Source organism: Phacochoerus africanus, chromosome 1 (assembly GCF_016906955.1).
Source record: "Phacochoerus africanus isolate WHEZ1 chromosome 1, ROS_Pafr_v1, whole genome shotgun sequence".
In the NCBI taxonomy this organism is placed as follows: Eukaryota; Metazoa; Chordata; class Mammalia; order Artiodactyla; family Suidae; genus Phacochoerus; species Phacochoerus africanus.
The window spans coordinates 43,721,043-43,741,290 of record NC_062544.1 but is presented as its reverse complement, the minus strand read 5'-3'; the positions used below and the strand labels follow the sequence as shown (position 1 = coordinate 43,741,290).

The 20,248-nt window shown below is 36.9% G+C and overlaps 1 protein-coding gene across 3 annotated transcripts in view; it reads left to right on the top strand.

Annotated features, from left to right (window-relative positions):
• GPBP1 (GC-rich promoter binding protein 1) overlaps positions 1-18,258 on the top strand; it is an 80,106-nt gene extending 61,848 nt beyond the window's left edge. For all 3 annotated transcript variants that reach the window (XM_047757475.1, XM_047757395.1, XM_047757319.1), the window contains 4 exons: positions 573-740; positions 1,215-1,402; positions 5,596-5,698; positions 17,286-18,258. In XM_047757475.1, coding sequence (XP_047613431.1) covers positions 573-740; positions 1,215-1,402; positions 5,596-5,698; positions 17,286-17,444 — 618 coding nt within the window. In that variant the 3' untranslated portion in view covers positions 17,445-18,258. The remainder of the gene's footprint in view (positions 1-572; positions 741-1,214; positions 1,403-5,595; positions 5,699-17,285) is intronic.
• Positions 18,259-20,248: the final 1,990 nt, after the last annotated feature.

Here is a 20,248-nt window from a genome sequence, read left to right as displayed (position 1 = left end):
ACTAGGAAACTCCTCAGGATCCATTGTATAAAATAATATTTAAATTCCTAATTTAGAATCATTGTTCTTAGTATCATCAGACCTTAATTGTTTCTGGGATAAGAAAATTCTTTTTTTTTTTTTTGTCATTTTTTTTTTGCTATTTCTTGGGCCGCTCCTGCGGCATATGGAGGTTCCCAGGCTAGAGGTCCAATCGGAGCTGTAGCTGCCAGCCTACGCCAGAGCCACAGCAACGTGGGGTCCGAGCTGCGTCTGCAACCTACACCACAGCTCACGGCAACGCCGGATCCTTAACCCACTGAGCTAGGGCAGGGACCGAACCCTCAACCTCATGGTTCCTAGTCGGATTCATTAACCACTGCGCCACGAAGGGAACTCCCAGAAAATTCTTAATGTTTACTGATTCAGTGGAGTAGATAAACTCAGGAGGGATAGAGGAAAATATAATTTAAATTAGAATTTAAAATCAATTTTGTATTGTGAAAAAGGTGAAATAGGAAATTGTGGTAGTTGTGAAGTTGATATTGGTTCTCTGACTCCATATCTATCAACATTTCTGATTTATTTCCTAGTGTAATCGCTCAAATTCCTCTTCACCCGTTGACAAACTTAATCAGCAGCCTCGTCTAACCAAACTGACACGTATGCGCACGGATAAGAAGAGTGAATTTTTGAAAGCATTGAAAAGGGACAGAGTAGAAGAGGAACACGAAGATGAAAGCCATGCTGGCTCAGAAAAGGTAAATTGAACTTGCAGTGTAATTCTTGGTCGATAATTAGCATCTCATTGGAATGTTTGGGCAGATGTCATTTAGGACCTTTGAATAAACTTTAATCAAACTTTTATGTCTCTGAAAGCAAGGCTAGGTAACTATTTGTATAAATAATGAATTCCTTTCTAATACAGCCTTTTCTTACTCTTGTAGTTCCTGTGCAAAAATGAAATTAAAAATATTCCTGTTGATACTAGTTTTCTTTGGTTTCCCCATCTTACCAACCTTTATCCTTTTGGTTTTATCTTTGTTGAATAGCTGTGAATACATGGAATCAGAAAGCTTATAGGTATCCTTCACAACTTAGGATATGAGAACGTCTCCTAAAGTATTACATTTATATATTATCAATGAAAATCTAAACAGGATCTGATAGTTTTTTTTCCCCCAAAAAACAAACTCATTTCTCTAACTCATTTTTTTAAACTCCCTAAAAATCAGGATGACGACTCATTTAATTTGCATAACAGTAATAGTACTCACCAAGAAAGGGATATAAACCGAAACTTTGATGAAAATGAAATTCCGCAAGAGAATGGCAATGCCTCGGTAATTTCCCAGCAGATCATTCGGTCTTCAACCTTCCCACAAACTGATGTTCTTTCTAGTTCACTTGAAGCAGAACACAGGTTAGTGTTTTTTACTTTTTTCTCTGTATTTTCTCTAGAAAATCTCCGGAATTTTGATATTATTATGGAAAACCGATTTTTAACAGCTTCATTGAGATAGAACTTACATACCATGATTTTTTTATTCAATATTTTAATCAAATTTTCAGAATATTTGAAATTGTGTAACTGTCACCATAATCTAATTTTAGAACATTTCCATCACTCCAGAAAGAACCTCTTGCTCGTTTATAATTACTCATTGTTACTCTCTTTCCTAGGTATCACCAATTTAACTTTCCGTGATATTTTCAGGGTTCATCCATGTTGTGGCCTGTGCGTCTCTGAAAATGGAATGATACTTCTTTTCCATGCCTTCAGATATTCTGCAAATTTTTTTTTTTTTTCTATTTAGGGCCTCATTTGCAGCATGTGGAAGTTCCCAGGTTAGGGGTTGAATCGGAGCTGTAAGCCGCTGGCTTACAACACAGCCATAGCAATGCCAGACAGATCCAAGCCGCATCTGTGATCTACACCACAGCTCATGGCAACACTGGATACTTATCCCACTGAGCTAGGACAGGGATTAAACCCACATCCACATCCACATGGATACTAGTTGGGCTCGTTACTGCTGAGTCACAATGGGAACTTCCTGCAGACTTCCTAATTCTTAAGCTCTGTACATATTTAAGTACTCATAATGTATCAGTGATCCAGTTGTCAAGGATTTTTGTTCAAATGTGTAAATTAAAATATGAAATAATCAGGCACATATATTACTAGTTTTATTATCAAGTGTCAGTATATCATCAAGTTATTGAGAATAGCTTCGGCATCAGAGGGATAGTAGTTTTCTTGCCTAAGCATCAAATGAATTAGTAGAAATGACTGCCAGAGAAATTCTAGGGAGTTTGGGGCTAGATAACATTATGGCTTGGGTACCAGTCAGAAAGTTTTAAATGGGACATAAATCGTAAGGGATGAGACATTAATATGGGTAATAGTACTAGGTAGTCATTTTGAAACAAAAAAAACAGTATGAAGAGATGTTTAGAGCTGCATATGTATCTAGTTTGTTTGAGGGATGGTGAATGGAATATCTTGACCAGGAGTATGGAGTCCTTAATGGAATTAGAAATGCATTGAGAAGGCGGGGCTTTAGAGGTGTACTCAAGCTCTTTAAATGCTTCCAGTGAAGAAATAGCTCAGGAAAGTACAGGCAGGAATTAGCCTGTGCCAAATACCTGGTTTGTGACAGAGTAGGAATTGCAATCCAGGTCTTCTCATTCTAATCCTGTGCTTTTTGTAATGTAAAGAATTTGAATTTGTGGCCATGAGTTTAAGGAGTTTATTCTTTAGGATTTGGGGAGCTATTGAAAATACTTAGCAGAGGGTGGTCATTGTGCAGTTGGTATCAGGGTGATTTGGTAATAGTTTGAAAGAGAATGGGAAGAAATGCTAATGAAAAGGCAAAGTGCAGACCATTGTTATGGTGTATTTCTAATTGTGGGGAAAAGAAATACATTCAGAATATTTGTTTTAAAAGCTATTCTAGGAGTTCCCCTGGTGGTGCAGTGGTTAACAAATCCGACTAGGAACCATGAGATTGCAGGTTCGATCCCTGCCCTTGCTCAGTGGGGTAAGGATCCGGCTGGGGTAAGGATCCGGCGTTGCTGTGAGCTGTGGTGTATGTAGGTTGCAGATGTGGCTCGGATCCTGCATTGCTATGGCTCTGGTGTAGGCAGGCGGCTACAGCTCCGATTGGACCACTAGCCTGGGAACCTCCATATGCCACGGAGAACCGCCCTAGAAAAGGCAAAAAGACCAAAAAAAAAAAAAAAAAAAAGCTATTCTAGAAAATAGTTAACAGTTATAGACCCTGAAGGGAAGCAGAGAATAGACAGGAATGCTTGTCTTTCATAACATTTGAAATAATTTGTTCCATCTGCATTATTGTTTAGTGATGATTTAGTTTTTAAAAGTGAAACAAGTAAAAGTAAATATCTAGTGAAAGCTGTTAAATTGTTTTTACCAGTCCAGATCTGTAGACTCTGGACTGGGTGGCCTTGCAAATGGAAATGCCCTTTACAGGGAAGCTACCTACGTTGCAGTGAAGACAGTGCATTGGAAAAGAAATACAAAATGATTAAAAGGAAAGTGAGAAATAGTAATTCATGACGACTGATATTTTAGTCTAGAGGCAGTATATACTAATAACTTAAGTGTCAGAAAACCAAAATTCTGTTTCTTTCTTTGCCATCAAGTAGGTAAGTTGTTTTACTTACATGACTTTGGCTCTCCATCTGTAAAATATGGGTAAAGAGTTAAATTTATTTCGAATCTATGAGCACTGATAATTTATTTATGAGATTGTTTGAAAAAAACACGAAAGTCTTACAAAGTAGCCAGTTTGTGACAGGCTCAATTTGAAAAATGAGTTATGTGTAAATAGGAGTAACACATGCTTAAGGAATGTAATTATTAAAAAAGGAAAAAAAGCCCTAGTACAATCAGACTAGTATAAAATATGTGAACATATAAGAAGCAGAAGCTTTGAAGTCATTAAGTCAGATATAGCAGTTACGGCTGTGTGTTCTTGCTTGCCCAGCTGGAGAAGGTGGTTGGTTCCCTGTTAATCTTTTTTTCTTTTCCTTTTTTTTAAATTGTTGATTTACAGTGTTGTGTTAGTTTCTGGTGTACAGCAAAGTGATTTAGGTTCTTTTTTATTATAGTTTATTACATATATTGAATATAATTCCCTGTGCTGTATGGTAGGACCAGTTTTTCTATTCCTGTTAATCTTTTTTCAAGCTCTACTTGCCTAAGATAGAGAGTCTCTTTTAAAAAAGAGAAAGGAGGGAGTTCCTTTGGTGGCTCAGCGGTAACAAGCCCTACTGATATTCATGAGGACGAGGGTTCGATCTCTGGCCTTGCTCAGTGGGTTAAGGATCCGGCATTGCCATGAGCTATGGTGTAGGTCGCAGACATGGCTTGGATCCCACGTTGCTGTGGCTGTGGTGTAGGCCGGTAGCTGCAGCTCCGATTCAGCCCCTAGCTTGGTAACTTCCATATGTCACAGGTGTGGCCCTAAGAAGACAAAAAAAAAAAAAAGAAAAAGAAAGGAAAGGGAATAACCATTATTAGTCATTTTACTTACTTAGATTCTGGCTGAGAGCTTTTTAAAAAGTTGTCTGTTACTATAGAACTTATGCCTCTCTTCAAATTGAATTGTGTTGAGGCTAATGACTGGCATGATATAAGAGGTGATGTTAATAGGTAAATTATAAAATACAAGATAGGGTAATACAGCTCAGCCTTTTCTTTTCTCTTCTCTTTCTTTTTTTTTTTTTCTTTTGTTGTTGTTATTGTTGTTGTTGTTGTTGTTGCTATTTCTTGGGCCGCTCCCGTGGCATGTGGAGGTTCCCAGGCTAGGGGTTGAATCGGAGCTGTAACCACCGGCCTACGCCAGAGCCACAGCAACGCGGGATCCGAGCCGCGTCTGCAACCTACACCACAGCTCACGGCAACGCTGGATCGTTAACCCACTGAGCAAGGGCAGGGACCGAACCCTCAAGGTTCCGCAACCTCATGGTTCCTAGTCGGATTCGTTAACCACTGCGCCACGACGGGAACTCCCTCTTTCTTTTTTTAATGGCTGCGCCCATAGCATGTGGAAGTTCCCTAGCTGTGATCGAAATTGCACCTCCACAGTGACCCAAGCTGCCGCAGTCGGATTCTTAACTCATTGTGCCATAGCAAGAACTGCCCCAAATTTTCCTTTTAAAGTAGAAAACCTAATGAGTACCTAAGAACTTGACGTATCGTAGTGGTCCTAAAGAAAATGGGGACAAGAAAAGTAAAAGTGTTGCTTTTACTTTCAGTACAAGAATTTAGCAAATTCTCTTTAAGTTTCTAGAATAAAAGAACTCTGCAGGTTTCCAGCCTCAGAGAACCTGACACAAAAGATAAAGCAAGTAGGCAGTTCATTTTGATCTTAATATTTAAAACAGTTTATTGGGCATAATCTTATCTATTCATTCATTTTTAGAAAGAATTTGAAGCATAAACTCTGAAATCAGTTTTTTTTTTATATATTGTGTGGATTTTGTGTAAGGGGTAATGGACCACATTTTCTTGCACATAATATAAGTAGAATTATTCTAATGGGGTGAAGTTCTAAATTAAATTTATTCATCTCCCCCTCCTTCCAGATTGTTAAAGGAGATGGGCTGGCAAGAAGACAGTGAAAATGATGAAACATGTGCTCCCTTAACTGAGGATGAAATGAGAGAATTCCAAGTTATTAGTGAACAGGTAAGAAGAGCTGAATCATACAAGTTCACTTTAAAAATTGCCCTTCCTTTCATCAGAACAATGTATAACTAAGCATTTGGAGGGAGCGTGTTTAAAGTTTTACCATTAGACATCACACTGTAGGTCGATTTGCCTTTGTTTTGAACAGGTCCATAGTGATAACTTCTTTAAATCTATGCAGTGCTTAGGAATTGGTGTAAAGAATATTTCTGATTTCTCATTTTCCAGACATTCAAAAAAATGGTTTGGGCGTAAGAAGTAGAAACCAACAGTAGCTTTCTCAAATATAGCTTGACCTTTTATCCTTTTCCTTGTACAGGAATAGTTTTATTTATTTATTTATTTATTTATTTATTTATTTATTTATTTATTTGCGTTTCAGGGCCACACCCACAGCATATGGAGGGTTTCCAGGCTAGGGGTCGAATTGGAGCTGTAGCTGCTGGCCTGTGCCACAGCAGTGCAGGATCCGAGCCACGTCTGCAGCCTACACCACAGTTCATGGCAATGCCGGATCCTTAACCCACTGAGCAAGGCCAGGGATCGAACCTGCATCCTCGTGGATGCTAGTCAGATTCGTTAACTGCTGAGCTGTGACGGGAACTCCAGGAATAATTTATATTTTAGAACAGCTTGTTTTTTTGTTTCCATAGTTGCCTTTTTGAAAGAACACTCCTTGGAAAATGTTTAGTAGAGTATCAGGGAGTTGAGATTTTTTTTTTTTCCCCAAATCCATTATAGTTTTTATTTTTAATAGTTCTGGTCATGCAGAAGTGATTTTCTATATTAAGATTGTATAATTGATATTGTAATCTTTAAAACACTTCTTAAATGTTTTGAACGAGTTCTTTGAGGAAATTAGTTATGTTCTCTTGATAATAAAAGTCTTCATTATCCTAGTTAAAAATTTGTGGCAGAGTACACATAAAATTTACCATTTCAGCCGTTCTTAAGTATACAGTTCTGTGGCATTAAGCACACTGCAGCCACCTTTCATCTCCAGAGCTCTTTTTATTTTGTAAAACAGAAACTACTCGTTGAACCATAAATTTTTATTACCTGCTCCCTCTAATCCTTGGAAACTACCAGTCTATTTTCTGTCTCTGTGAACTTGACTACTTTACTTTAGGCTCCTCGTGGAAGTGATCATACAGAATTTGTTCTTGGTGGGCTGGTTTATTTCACTTAGTATAATGTCCACAAGGTGTAGCTATATAGCATGTGTCACTATTTCCTTTCTTTTAAAGGCTGAAAAATATTCTATTGTATGTATATACCACATTTTATTATTCATTCATTAATAGTGACTTGGGTTGCTTCCATCTTTTGACTGTTATAAATAATTCTACTATGAACATGGGTGTATAGATGTTTATTATCTATCTGAAGATAACATATATATAGATAGTCTATAATAGCTGTAAACTCTATAGATGTTTATAGAGTCCCTGTTTTCAATTCTTCCAGCTATAGACCTAGAAGTGGAATTGCTGAATCATTTGGTTATCTATTTTTATTCTTCTTCTTCTTCTTTTTTTTTTTTAAATGGCTGGACCCTGAGCATATGGAAGTTTCCTGGCTAGGGGTCAGATTGGAGCTGCAGCTGCTGGCCTGTGCCACAGCCACAGCAGCACCAGATCCAAGCCTTATCTGCTATGTACACTGAAGCTCATGGCAACGCCAGGTTCATAACTCACTGAGCGGCCCCAGGAACTGAACCTGTCCACATCCTCATGGATATTAGTCAGGCCAAAATGAGAACTAATCATCTATTTAGACTTTCTGAGGAACTGCCGTATTTTTTTCCATAGTAGCCATACCATTTTACATTTCCTCCAGTGGTGCCCTTCTCCTCTCCTCTCCTCTTCTCTTCTCTCCTCTTCTCTCTCCTCTCCTCTCCTCTCTCCTCTCTCCTCTCTCTCGTAGCTTTATTGCTTTGCCAGGCAAAGGGGGCCATAGCAAGCTAATACCTTAAAGACTGTCCACCCCTTGGAAGGAGTTAGGAGATGATTTCATAGTTTGAGGAATGAAATAAGGATCAGGGTACAATCAGGCTTGCATTGCCTTTCAGAGCTGGTGTTTAGTGGCCCCAGGATTGGTTCTGGTGGTCCTTCTTCCTGGAACAAAGAATGCATCATCAAGGAGTTCTTCCATTTGTTGAGGGTTTTAATTCTATGGAAAAACTCAAAGATATGTATATTCCTTGAGGAACCAGGCTCCTGCCCCAAGGCTACATTGCTCCTCCCTGGTCTCTGCATCCCATCCCTTTTTGAATTAGCAACTGTCCTTTGGAACTCAGGGAAGGTCATAGAGGCTAAAGCTTATTCTCTAAAAATAAAGAAATGAAGGACAAAGAAAGGCTTGTGTGCCTAGGAGCCCCACAGGGCATAGCTGGGTTACATTCCACCCTTTTCTTGTGATTCTCCTCAGTCTTGAGATCAGGTGTTGGGCAAGAAAGGTAATAATTTTGGATATAGATGTTAATCATAAACTCAGTTTTAGGACTTAGTTTTAAATCCCCACCTCTGTTTTATCTTTCCCCAAGTCTGACAGGGTACAGGGTGGCAACAGCTTTGGCTACTTCCTGCTGATCCTCTCATTTCTCATTCTTTTCTCCCTATACCATTTGTTGAAAAAGACTGTCTGTCTCAATTGAATGGTCTTGGCATCCCTGTCAGTCATTTGTATATGCAAGGGTTTGTTTCTGGACTATCAACTTCATTGGTTTCTTAGGTCTTTTTTCAGTTTAAAGTTCTGGCCATACCCATGACATGTGGAAATACCTGGGCTAGGGATTGAACCTTTGCCACAGCAGTGACCCTAGCCACTGATGTGACAATAGCCTTAACCTTAACCTGCTGAACTGCCAGGGAACTCCCTTTTAGGTCTGTTTTCATGCCAGTGCCACATTGTTTGGATTACTGTAGCTTTGTAAATATGTTTTGAAATCAGCAAGTGTGAAACTGCCAACTTTGTTCTTTTCAGAGATTGTTTTGGCTGTTGTTTGGAATCCTTTGAGATCCCATATAAATTTAGGATGGGTTTTTTTGTTTCCACAAAAAATGTCTATAGGATTTTGATAGGGATTCCATTGAATCTATATATTGTTTTGGATAATATTTGCATTTTAACAGTCTTTTAAGTCTTATAATCCATGAGTGTGGAATGTCTTTCTATTTATTGATGTTTTTAAAATTTGTTTCAGTGGTGTTTTCTAATTGTCATTGTAGAAGTCTTTTGCTTCTTGTCTTTTTAGGGCCTCAGCTGCGGCGTATGGAAGTTCCCTGACTAGGGGTTGAATCAGAACCATACATAGCTGCTGGCCAGTGCCACAGCCACAGCCACTCGGGATCTGAGCCATGTCTGCACCACAGCTCACAGCAACACCGGATCCTTTAACCCACTGAGCAAGGCCAGGGATCGAACCTGTGTCCTTATGGATAGTGGTTGGATTCGTTACTGTTGAGCCATGACAGGAATTCGTTTTTTGCCTCTTTGGTTAAGTTTATTCCTTATATTTATTCCTAAATGTTTTATTCTTTTTAACGCTATTATAAATAGAATTATTTTCTCTTTTTTAAATGTAATTTTTATATCTTGGAGTAAAGTTGATTTTACAATGTATTAGTTTCAGATGTGCAGTAAAGTGATTCACTTATACATATATCAGCTTTTTTCCCATATAGGTTATTACAAAATATTAAGCAATTACCTGTGCTCTATGTTAGGTCCTTGTTGGTTATCTGTTTTATATATAGTTGGTATGTTAATCCCAAACTCCTAAATTTATTCCTCCCAACCTTTCCCCTTTAGTAACCCTAAGTTTCTTTTCAAAGTTAGTGAGTCTGTTTGTATTTTATAAATTAGTTCAGCTGTGTCATCGTTTTAGATTCCACATATTAGTGATCTCATATTTGTCTTTTTCTCTGACTATTTTACTTAGTATGATAATCTCTAGGTCTTTTTTTTTTTTTTTAATAGGGCTGCATATGTGGCATTTGCAAGTTCCTGGCTAGGGTGAATCAGAGCTGCAGCTGTGGGCCTACGCCACAGCAACGTGGGATCTGAACTATGTCTGTGACTCACACAACAGCTCAGAGCTCTATCAGAACCTTAACCCATGAGGCCAGGGATCAAACCCAAATGCTCATGGATACTAGTAGGGTTTGTTACTCACTGAACCACAATGGGAACTCCCATCCATGTTTTTGCAAATGGCATTATTTCATTCCCTTTTAGTAGTGGAGTAATATTCCTTTGTATATGTACATTCCTCTGTTGAGGGATACATAGGTTGCTTCTGTGTCCTGGCTCTTATAAATAGTGCTGCAATGGACATTGGCATGCATGTATCATTTTGAATTACAGTTTTGTCCAGATAGATGCCCAGGATTGGAATTGCAAGATCGTATGATAACTCTCTTTTTAGTTTTTTGAGGATCTTTGGTACTGGTTCCTGTAGTGTAGTGGCTGCATTAGTTTATATTCCTGCCAATGATGTAAAAGGGCCCCCTTTTCTCATTTGTTATTTGTAGACTTTTTAGTGATGGCCATTCTGACCAGGCGTGGTGATATCTCAGTATTGTTTGATAATTAGATGATGTTCTAATTGCCTGTTGGCCATTTATATGTCTTCTTTGGAGAAATGCATAATTAAGTTTTCAGCCCATTTTTCGATTGGGTTGATTGGGTTGTTTGGGTTTTTTTGTTATTGAGTTGTATGGGCTATTTTTTTTATTTTGAAAATTAAGCCTTATTGGTAGCATCATTTGCAAATATTTTCTCCTGGTCTATAGGTTGTATTTTCATTTTGTTTATGGTTTCCTTCTCTGCAAAAGCTTACAAGTTAGATTAGGTCCTGTTTGTTTATTTTTGCTTTCCTTTTTGTTGCCTTGGGAGACTGACCTAAGAAGACATTGGCACAGTTTATTTCCTAGGAGTTTTATGGTGCCATGTCTTATGTTTAAGTCTTTAAGCCATTTTGAATTTATTTTTGTATATGCTGTGAGGGTGTGTTTTAATTTAATTGATTTACATGTGGCTGGCTGTCCAACTTCCCCAGCAGCATTTGCTGAAGAGACTGTCTTTCCTCTGTTGTATATATTCTTGCTTTGTTTGTCAAAGATGAATTGACCATAGGTGTGTGGTTTTGTTTCTAAGTTCTATCCTGTTCCATTGCTCTTTATATGTTTTTGTGCAAATACCATGCTGTTTTGAATACTGTAGCTTTGCAGTATTGTTTGAGTTCTGGGAGGGTTATGCCTCCTTTTTTAATTTTTTTTCTCAGGATTGCCTCTGTAACTGTATCTTTATGGTTCCTTATAAATTTTTGGATTATTTGTTCTGGTTCTGTGACAAATGTCATGGGTAATTTGATACGGATCACATTAAGTCTATAGATTGCTTTGGGTAGTGTGGCCATTTTACCAATATTAATTTTTCTAATCCAAAAGAATAAGCTATCTTTCCATTTCTTTGAATCATCTACCATTTTCTTTAGCAATGTTGTATAGTTCTTGGTATATACATTTTTACCTCCTTGGTCAGATATATTTCTGAGTTTCTTTTGGATGCAGTTTTTTGTGTTTTTTGTTTGTTGTTGTTGTTGTTGTTTTTTAATAAGGGCCGCACTTGTGGCCTGTGAAAGTTCACAGGCGAGGGCTCAAATCTGAGCTACAGCTGCTGACATATACCACTGCCACAGCAACTCAGGATCCGAGCTGCATCTGCTACCTACACCACAGCTGACAGCAGTGCTGGATCTTTAATCCACTAAGTGAGGCCAGGCAGGAATAGAACCCACATCCTCATGGATACTAGTCAGATTTGTTTCCACTGTGCCAAAATGGGAACTCCCGAATTTATTAGTTCTAGTAGTTTTTGTGTGGAATCTTTAGGGTTTTCTATATATCATAGTATCATGTCATGTACATATAATGAAAATTTTATCTTTTGCCCTTCTAACTGTATAGCTTTTATTCTTTTCTTGTTTGATTGCCATATCTAGGACTTAACAATACTATGTTGAATAGAAGTATTAAGTTGAATACAGAGTAAGCATCCTTGTCTTGTTTCTGATTTTAGCAGGAAGGCTTTCAAGTTTTCTTTTATTATACTGGCTGTGGGTTTGTCATAAATAGTTTTTATTAGGTTGAGATAGTATCCCATCTATAAGCTCTCTGCTAAGAATTTTTATCATGAATATATGTTATTATTTTTCTTTTTTTGCCCTTTCTTTCTTTCTTTCTTTCTTTCTTTCTTTCTTTCTTTCTTTCTTTCTTTCTCTTCTTTCTCTTCTTTCTCTTCTTTCTCTTCTTTCTTTCTTTTTTTTTTTGTCTTTTTGCCATTTCTTGGGCCGCTCCCGCGGCACATGGAGGTTCCCAGACTAGGGGTCGAATCGGAGCCATAGCCGCCGGCCTATGCCAGAGCCATAGCAACTCGGGATCCGAGCCACATCTGCAACCTACACCACAGCTCACGGCAACGCCGGATCCTTAACCCACTGAGCGAGGACAGGGACCGAACCCGCAACCTCATGGTTCCTAGTCGGATTCGTTAACCACTGCGCCACGACGGGAACTCCTTTTTTTGCCATTTCTTGGACTGCTCCCATGGCATATGGAGGTTCCCAGGCTAGGAGTCAAATTGGAGCTGTAGATGCTGGCCTACGCCAGAGCCACAGCAACGTGGGATCCGAGCCGCGTCTGTGACCTACACCACAGCTCACAGCAATGCCGGATCCTTAAGCCCCTGAGCAAGGCCAGGGATGGAACCTGCAACCTCATGGTTCCTAGTTGAACTCATTAACAACTGAGCCACGATGGGAACTCCGAATGAATATATGTTAATTTTTATCAAATGCTTTTTTTATGCGTTTGTTGAGATGATCATGTGGTTTTTTTATCTTTTTCTTTGCTTGATTTGATATATCACTTTGCTTGATTTGTGTCTGTTGAACCAACCTTTTGGCTCTGGGATGAATGCAGCTTGGTTGTGGTGTATGATCTTTATTATGTGTTGTTGGATTCAGTTTGCTAATTAATTGAAAATTTTTGCATCTATATTCATCAGCATTATTGTCCTGTAATTTTCTTTTTTTGTAGTATCATTGTCTGGTTTTAGTATCAGAATGACGGTGGCTTCATAGAATGTTTTTGGGAATGTTCCTTCCTGTTGAATCTTTTGGAAGAGTTTGAGAAAGATCAGTTATAAATTCTTCTTTGTATGTTTGGTAGAATTCACCTGGGAAGCCATCTGGTCCTGGACTTTTGTTCATAGGGAATTTTTTAAAATTACAGATGCTATTTCACTTCTAGTGATCTTTCTTTTTCTTTCTTTCTTTTTTTTTTGTCTTTTTGCCTTTTTTAGGGCCACTTCTGAGGTATATGGAGGTTCCCAAGCTAGGGGTCCAGTCAGAGCTACAGCCACCGGCCTATGTCAGAGCCACAGCAATGTGGGATCCGAGCTGTGGCTGCGACGTACACCACAGCTCATGGCAACATCGGATCCTTAACCCACTGAGTAAGGCCAGGGATGGAATCCACAACCTCATGGTTCCTAGTTGAATTTGTTAACCACTGTGCCACGATGGGAACTCCATGATCTTTCATATTATCTCTTTCTTCTTGATTCAGTTTTAGTGGGCTTTATGTTTCTAGAACTTGTGTTTCTTCTAGGTTGTCCCATTTGTTGGCATATTATTCATAGTATCCTCTTTGTAGTTTCTTTTTTCCTCTGTTTTATCTGTTGCAATTTCTCCCCTTTCCTTTCCCTTCCCTTCCCTTCTTTTTCTTTCCTTTTCTTCCCTTCCTCTTCCCCTCACCTGTGGCATAGGGAAGTTCCTGGGCTAGAGGTTGAATTGGAGCTGCAGCTGCCAGCCTACACCACAGCCATGGCAACACCGGATCCTTAACCCATTAAGTGAGGACGGGGATCAAATCCACATCTTCATAGACACTATGTTGTTGTGTTCTTAACCTGCTGAGCCACAACAGGAACGCCTTCTCTTTCATTTCTTATTTTCTTTATTTGGGTCCTTTCTCTTGTCTGTCAGTTTTATTTATCTATTCAAATAACCAACTCTTTGAATAGAGGTTTTTTGTTTTATTTAAATCTCTTTATTTATTTCCTTTATGATCTTTATTATTTCCTTCCTTCTCCTGACTTTAGGTTTTGTTTGTTCTTGTTTTTCTGATCCTGTTAGGTGATAGATTAGGTTGTTTATTTGAGATTTTTCTTATTTTTGAAGAAGGCCTGTATTGCTATGAACTTCCCTCTGAGAACTGCTTTTACTACATCTCATAGATGTTGTATGGCTGTATTTTAGATCTGGTTGCTTTCATACTTTTGAAACTTGCCTGTGTTTGGTGACTAGTAGTCCTTTATATGGATTCACCATTTTGTGTATCTCTGAAGGATTTATTTTGAGTCTGAAGAAAGGCATCTATAGAAACCCACTTGTTGTCATTACCATAAGGTAGTCCAAGGAAAGCATAACATTGTCTGACCAAGATAATTGATTTTAAAGCCTTGTTATGACTGGGACAGGTAGATAAAACCCTATCAATAATAAAACGATGAACTGATATAAAAATTTTGTGCACACTGCTGGTTGGAGAGCAATGGCATGTAAGAATAATGTATATTTTTAAACAACGAATGATAAAGGCATGGATATATTTATATTAATGATGGGATGTCTGAAAAGTCATTAAGGCCTGGTGCTGTTTATGAAAGTATTTATATTGTACCCGTTGAGAATCTGAGTTTAAATTCCCTTTTTTTAAAATTCAGCAAACATTTATTATGTTCACTGTGACCAAGATTTTAGAATTATAGAGACGAGCTTCTTTTTAGTGCTGTAGTTTGACGAAGATAGATAGACTCCTATATAAAACAATGTGATAGCAGTTTTTCAAAATGTTTAAGATGAGGGTAGGAGAGACAGTGTAATGCAGATTCATCAAATGTTTCTTTGAATGCTAGGAAAATACAAAAATCTTTGCCCATGTAAAATTTACACTCTGGTGGTCAATCTAGAGGTTTAATTCCAGTTGCAGTGATCCAGAAAGGCATAGTTGAGTTGAATTTGAATTGCCTTTGTCAGGTAAGATGAGGGAATGGCATTCTTGGTGTAAGGAGTGAACAAAGGCAAAAGTAAGAGTTTAGGGTATGCTGAGCTTCAGAATGGCAAGAGCATGGGGTAGAAAGTTTTTAATGAGAGATCGTGATAACAGTAATAGGATGAGTCTAAGTCCTGGTTTCCCTTGTAGAGTCCCAGTTTATCCACGTTAATTTTGCTGTAGTTACTAATGGCATATGTTGCTTTCATTCTCAGAAGTGCCCTAGTTTAAATGATAAATTATGTGGCCTCCGTAATTGTAAGTAATGTTGTATGAGCTCTTGATCCCCTCTAGGTATTGTGCTAAGGGCATTTTTATAGTATTTATATGAAGTAGGTAATACTCCTAGTCATGTAGATGACAAAACTAAGGCTCATAGTGGTTGTTGTATGACCTTTAGGTATGCAGTTTATCAGTAGTGGGGCTGAAAGTTGAGCCCAAGTTTGTCTGACTTCTATCATAGCATGTGCCTTTAACCATGACAAAAGGTTAAAAAAATACATTGTGGTTATATTATGAAGGCCTTTGTATGCTGCATCAGGAATATAGATTGTGTTTTATGATAGGAAACCTTATGAGGTTTTTCAGTTATGTGAAACCATTGCTACTTGCAGAAGTATAAGTATAGTGTAAGCATATATTGGAGATGTAATTTGGAAGATTAGAATTCAGGATGATTAGTTGGAAATAAATTGTAATAATTAGGGAAGAGGTAAATGTGGGCCTAAAAGTAGAGAGATGACAGTAAAACATGATTTTTTTTTTTTTTTTTGGCCATAGTCACTGCATGTAGAAATTCCTGGGCCAGGGATCAAACCTGTGCCATAGCAGTGATGATGCCAGATCCTTAACCCGCTAAGCCACTAAGGAACTCCAAAACATGGTCTTGATGATGAACCTAAGATCTGAAATAGAATCAACAGGGTTTTAAAATTTTAACCTATGAACTGATAATTATATTGTTGTTAGAGAAGGAATGCAGAAGGAGGAGCTGGTTTTAGGAGTCAGTCTCTTGTCTATCAGCCTCCCTTGGAGACAGTGCAGGCATTTAGAGAAATCGGAGATATAGATCAGGTTTTTTTTTTTTTTAATCATAATTCTCCACAGCTGATTTTAAGATAAGGTGGTACTGGGTGATAAACCATGTGAAGCAAGGATACAATTTGGAGGGATTAGAAAGGTGTACCTTTAAAATAGAGACAAGGTATGTTTTTAAACATCGCTGTAGTAGCTAAGAATACCAGAGACTGAGAACATGGCTTTTGTTTTTCTCAATAAAGATGGTGGGGAGATCATTTTTTCAAAGTGAAGGGAGGTAGCCTAAATTTTAGTATTGAGGTAGAATAGAAAATCTGCTATGGAAAATGGAGAGTTAAATAGGGAGGGGGAAAAAGAAAAAATTGAGAGCTAAGACCTTGGACCTGTTATTTGTAGTTATTAAGGTCTGTAATAAAATTAACTATCCTGTAAGTGGCTCTTTGGTTTGGATCTTGTCCTAATCTTCATGATTTAAAAAAATCCTCTAGACTGTGAAATGTATAGATAGTTCCAAATATTAATTTATATAGCTGGATTTGGTCTTATAGAAATTTATATGTAGAGATTTTGATAAAAATTATCAGAGTCTCAAACGTTTTTCATGGAAGAAATTCAAAAGGCTAGATTAGAGTGTATATTTTTATGATTTAGTATCTTTTAAATTGTTTCTTATTTGGGCTAAACCCCTCCCTCATGTGCTCTTTGGACTTAACTTATTACATGCTTGCCTTAATAACCCTTCAGTTCTGATTTCTCCTTTTCAGAAATAGATTTATTATTATTTTTTGATTTCTTAATCTCTGTGGTTAAGCAAAGGCCTCTATTTGATTTTGTTACTTTGTGTATACCTTACTTGAATACTGCTTACTGGAATACTTTGTATTTTAGGTATTCTGCAAAGTATGAATAAATTGGATTGTGAGATATGGTAATGGTCCACTTAGGTCAGAATAATTAAAAATAACACCATAGCTTAATGGTTGCTGATTATATTGTAGGCAGCATCTAAAGAATTTTATTAACAGTTTTCATTAAATAAATGAAAATTTAGAAAGGTTAATTCCTTAACAAGTGACAGAGTTAGAATTCATACTTACTCTGTCTGCATCCAAAATCTGTGCTCCCTTCACTAGACTAGTACTATACAGTAATTTTTCTTTTTTAATAGTGGTTTCATAGATGGTAAATGCAGTTCTTCCAAAGGTGATGGCATATTCTTAGGAAATACTTTGTTAGATTGGTGGGATCAATTACCTGTATCTAACTAGGTTTTCAAATGTGATACCACAACCTATGGAGTTTTTAGGGTAGGATGAAATTTATTACCCTTATTGTATTCATGGTTACATTTAATAGAGCATTCTTAATTTGTAAGTAACACTTGGAGGATAGTTTACTTATTCAATTTATTTTTGTTGACATTTTAGTTACAGAAGAATGGTCTGAGGAAAAATGGTATTTTGAAAAATGGCCTGATCTGTGACTTCAAGTTTGGACCCTGGAAAAACAGCACTTTCAAACCCACTATTGAGAATGATGACACAGAGACAAGTAGCAGTGACACATCAGATGACGACGATGTGTGAAGGATTTCCTAACAGCTTTAGAAATTTTAGTGTGATACATCTCTCATACAGTTTGGGGTGAATTGTAAAAATGAAGAACTATAATTTATGTAGTAAATACCCCATTAGAAGATGATTTTTTTGGGGGGACTTCAATATGAAGAAAACCAAGAATGTTGTGTTGGGCTGTGTTGAACATTATTTCTTTGTAAATGAATGTTGTAGAAATGAGGACTTTGGTTGATCCAACATTGACTTTCTTCATCACTGCAGCATTTCTCTGACTAGCAATGTGACGATGTAACAAATGAGATTTTCTCATTTAATAATAAAAAATTGTGTAATGTTTTGCAAAGCTTCTGTCTTAAAATGTCCAGGTCTTAAGAAAAAAGAGGCAGCTTACACTGTTTTGCTTGCAGAGTCATATCTTTTTCGTACAATGGAAATCCTCAAGTCCACTTTGTGTGCCCCTTTCCCTTCCCCCTTCCAAAAAAGGACAATGTAGCATGTTGGCTAAAACTGGAGCAAAGTGCACTAAAACATTAATTTCCTGAACTCAACTGTTGTACTAGTCACCTTTTAAAACGTAAATTGCTCTTTAGCCATTTGTAGTTCAGTAAATGTTACCAGGAAAGATTTGCCACACTTTCTTCCAAATTTTAAGAGGTGATTTTCAAGAGCTCTATTTGGTTATGTTGTCAGACCAGGATTTTCAGAGTTGATGGAAAAGAGTCTTGTGGGAAAACTTATTTTGATAAATTATTACACATGCAGAAAAACTGATCACACTGACTGGATCTGTCCACAACATGGAAAATAAACTGGATTTTCAGAATATTGTCGTTCTCTGTAGTGTTCAAGGTATTGGTCTCTAAACACAATGTACTTTATTCACTTATTAAAACAAAGTTATACTTTATTAAAGATGGTGATTACCTTTTGAGTTTAGAAAAAGAAAGCTATGGAAAATAGCCTTTTATTATCAACTGCTTAACAAGTTTATTAAACAATCGAATGTTAAAACCACTTTATTTTTCATTTGCACATAATTTTGAATCATTTCTGTTTGCTGCTGACTAGAAGAATAATTTTACTCTGTGTGTTTTGTATTTTGATATTTTTGGTTTTGTGTACTCACGTTTGCTTTTGGCTCCCCCCCCCCCCCACTCCCATAATATATTCTGATTGTAAAGAGCATAATCTTAAAGCAAAAATGTTTTAGATTTTGTGTCACATTGAGGTAATCCTCAAGATTTTAAAATCATGTTTTCCTCAGAAGGCTGCATATTTTTGCTGTTTCTATCTCTAATTCTGCTCAGTCTCTGCAGCCTTCACTAAAAGCAAGTTTCTTTTTTTGTTCACGTGAGAATTGTGATTGGGGAATTTATAAACAAAAGACAACTTCACCCCTATGAAATTTAGGATGAGTTAGAGTGGTAACAAAGTATTAAATATATCTTAAAGTTATCTTTTAAAATGGGCTTTAATTATGGCACAAATCAGTTCAGGCACTTACAAGTAAAATATAGCATTAGCCACAAGAGAACCCTGAAAATAACGTTTCATGAAATTCTATATAACACGTTGAATGTCTTTGGGACTCTTAGACTGTACTATCTGGTTAATAGATTAATAAAATATATCCAGGTGCAAATTGTATTTACTAACACAATTTAGAAGGGACCTGAGAACTGGTTTATGTTTGAAGTCTACTTTATTGTGTTTTCTAAATAGCTTTTAGAAAAGATTGTGTGTATTTTTTTGTTTGTTTGTTTTTACTCTCTGGCATCTTCTGTTTCCTATTCAGACACTTTATTTTTTTGCCTTATATCCCATTTACCAGCAGTTAATACTTGTTTATGATGTTTTCATACATCACGATATAGAGTGTGTTTACAGAATGTATTTAGCATGGTAAGGTACAATGATATATGGTTATTCTATGACATATTCTATGTGTTAAATGACAGCATTAACTGGTTTGGCACCTGAGTGGATGGAGCCATACAGATACATTTTGATGAAATGGTTAAAGCGTAACATAATTTTAACTCACCATCTAAATATGGGCAGTTGGTAGAGTGTGTATTGTATTGTTTGAAAGGGAGCCTACAAGTCTTAGAAAAACATTTAATTGTACGCTAGTGTGAAATTGACAAACCGAGGGCATGGAGACCTGAAAACAAAATAGCTTTTGACTGCTTCGAACTCAATTTGTCTGTAGCAGGTTCTTTTTTACAGACACTTTGTTGTATAAATTGGCATAAACTACATATTTAAATCATAGAATTTAATAATCTTCGTTTTGTGAAACCATTGCTGCAATCGAGGTAGTAAGCATCTGCGTCACCGTGAAGTTTTTTGGTGTTCCTTCCTTTGTAGTCATTTTCTTTTAGTACTAATCCCCCTCTTCCCAGCCTTTTTAAAAAATGACATGTAATGAGCAAAAATTCTAATGGTAATGGGTTTAAAATAGCATTTCAAAAACTGTATCTTGTTTTATATTAAGGATTAGAATAATTTATTTACATAAATATATTTTGAAGTTGAAATAAATATAGAAGTGTTAAAAATAATCAGATTGATTTGATAACCAATTAAAATTCAGTATTTTGAAGGGCCTGGTATCTAAACATACTTTTTTTCATTAATGTTTATATATATGGTTGTTAAAATATGATTATATAAAAATATTATAAACTTATTTAGGAATATGTCAAATAGCTTGTTGAACCTCCCCAAACAGTTAACCTTAACCTGACATCAGATTCTACGTGGAGGATCCATAATCTCCTACTCAAAAACTTTATAAAAGGTATTTTATT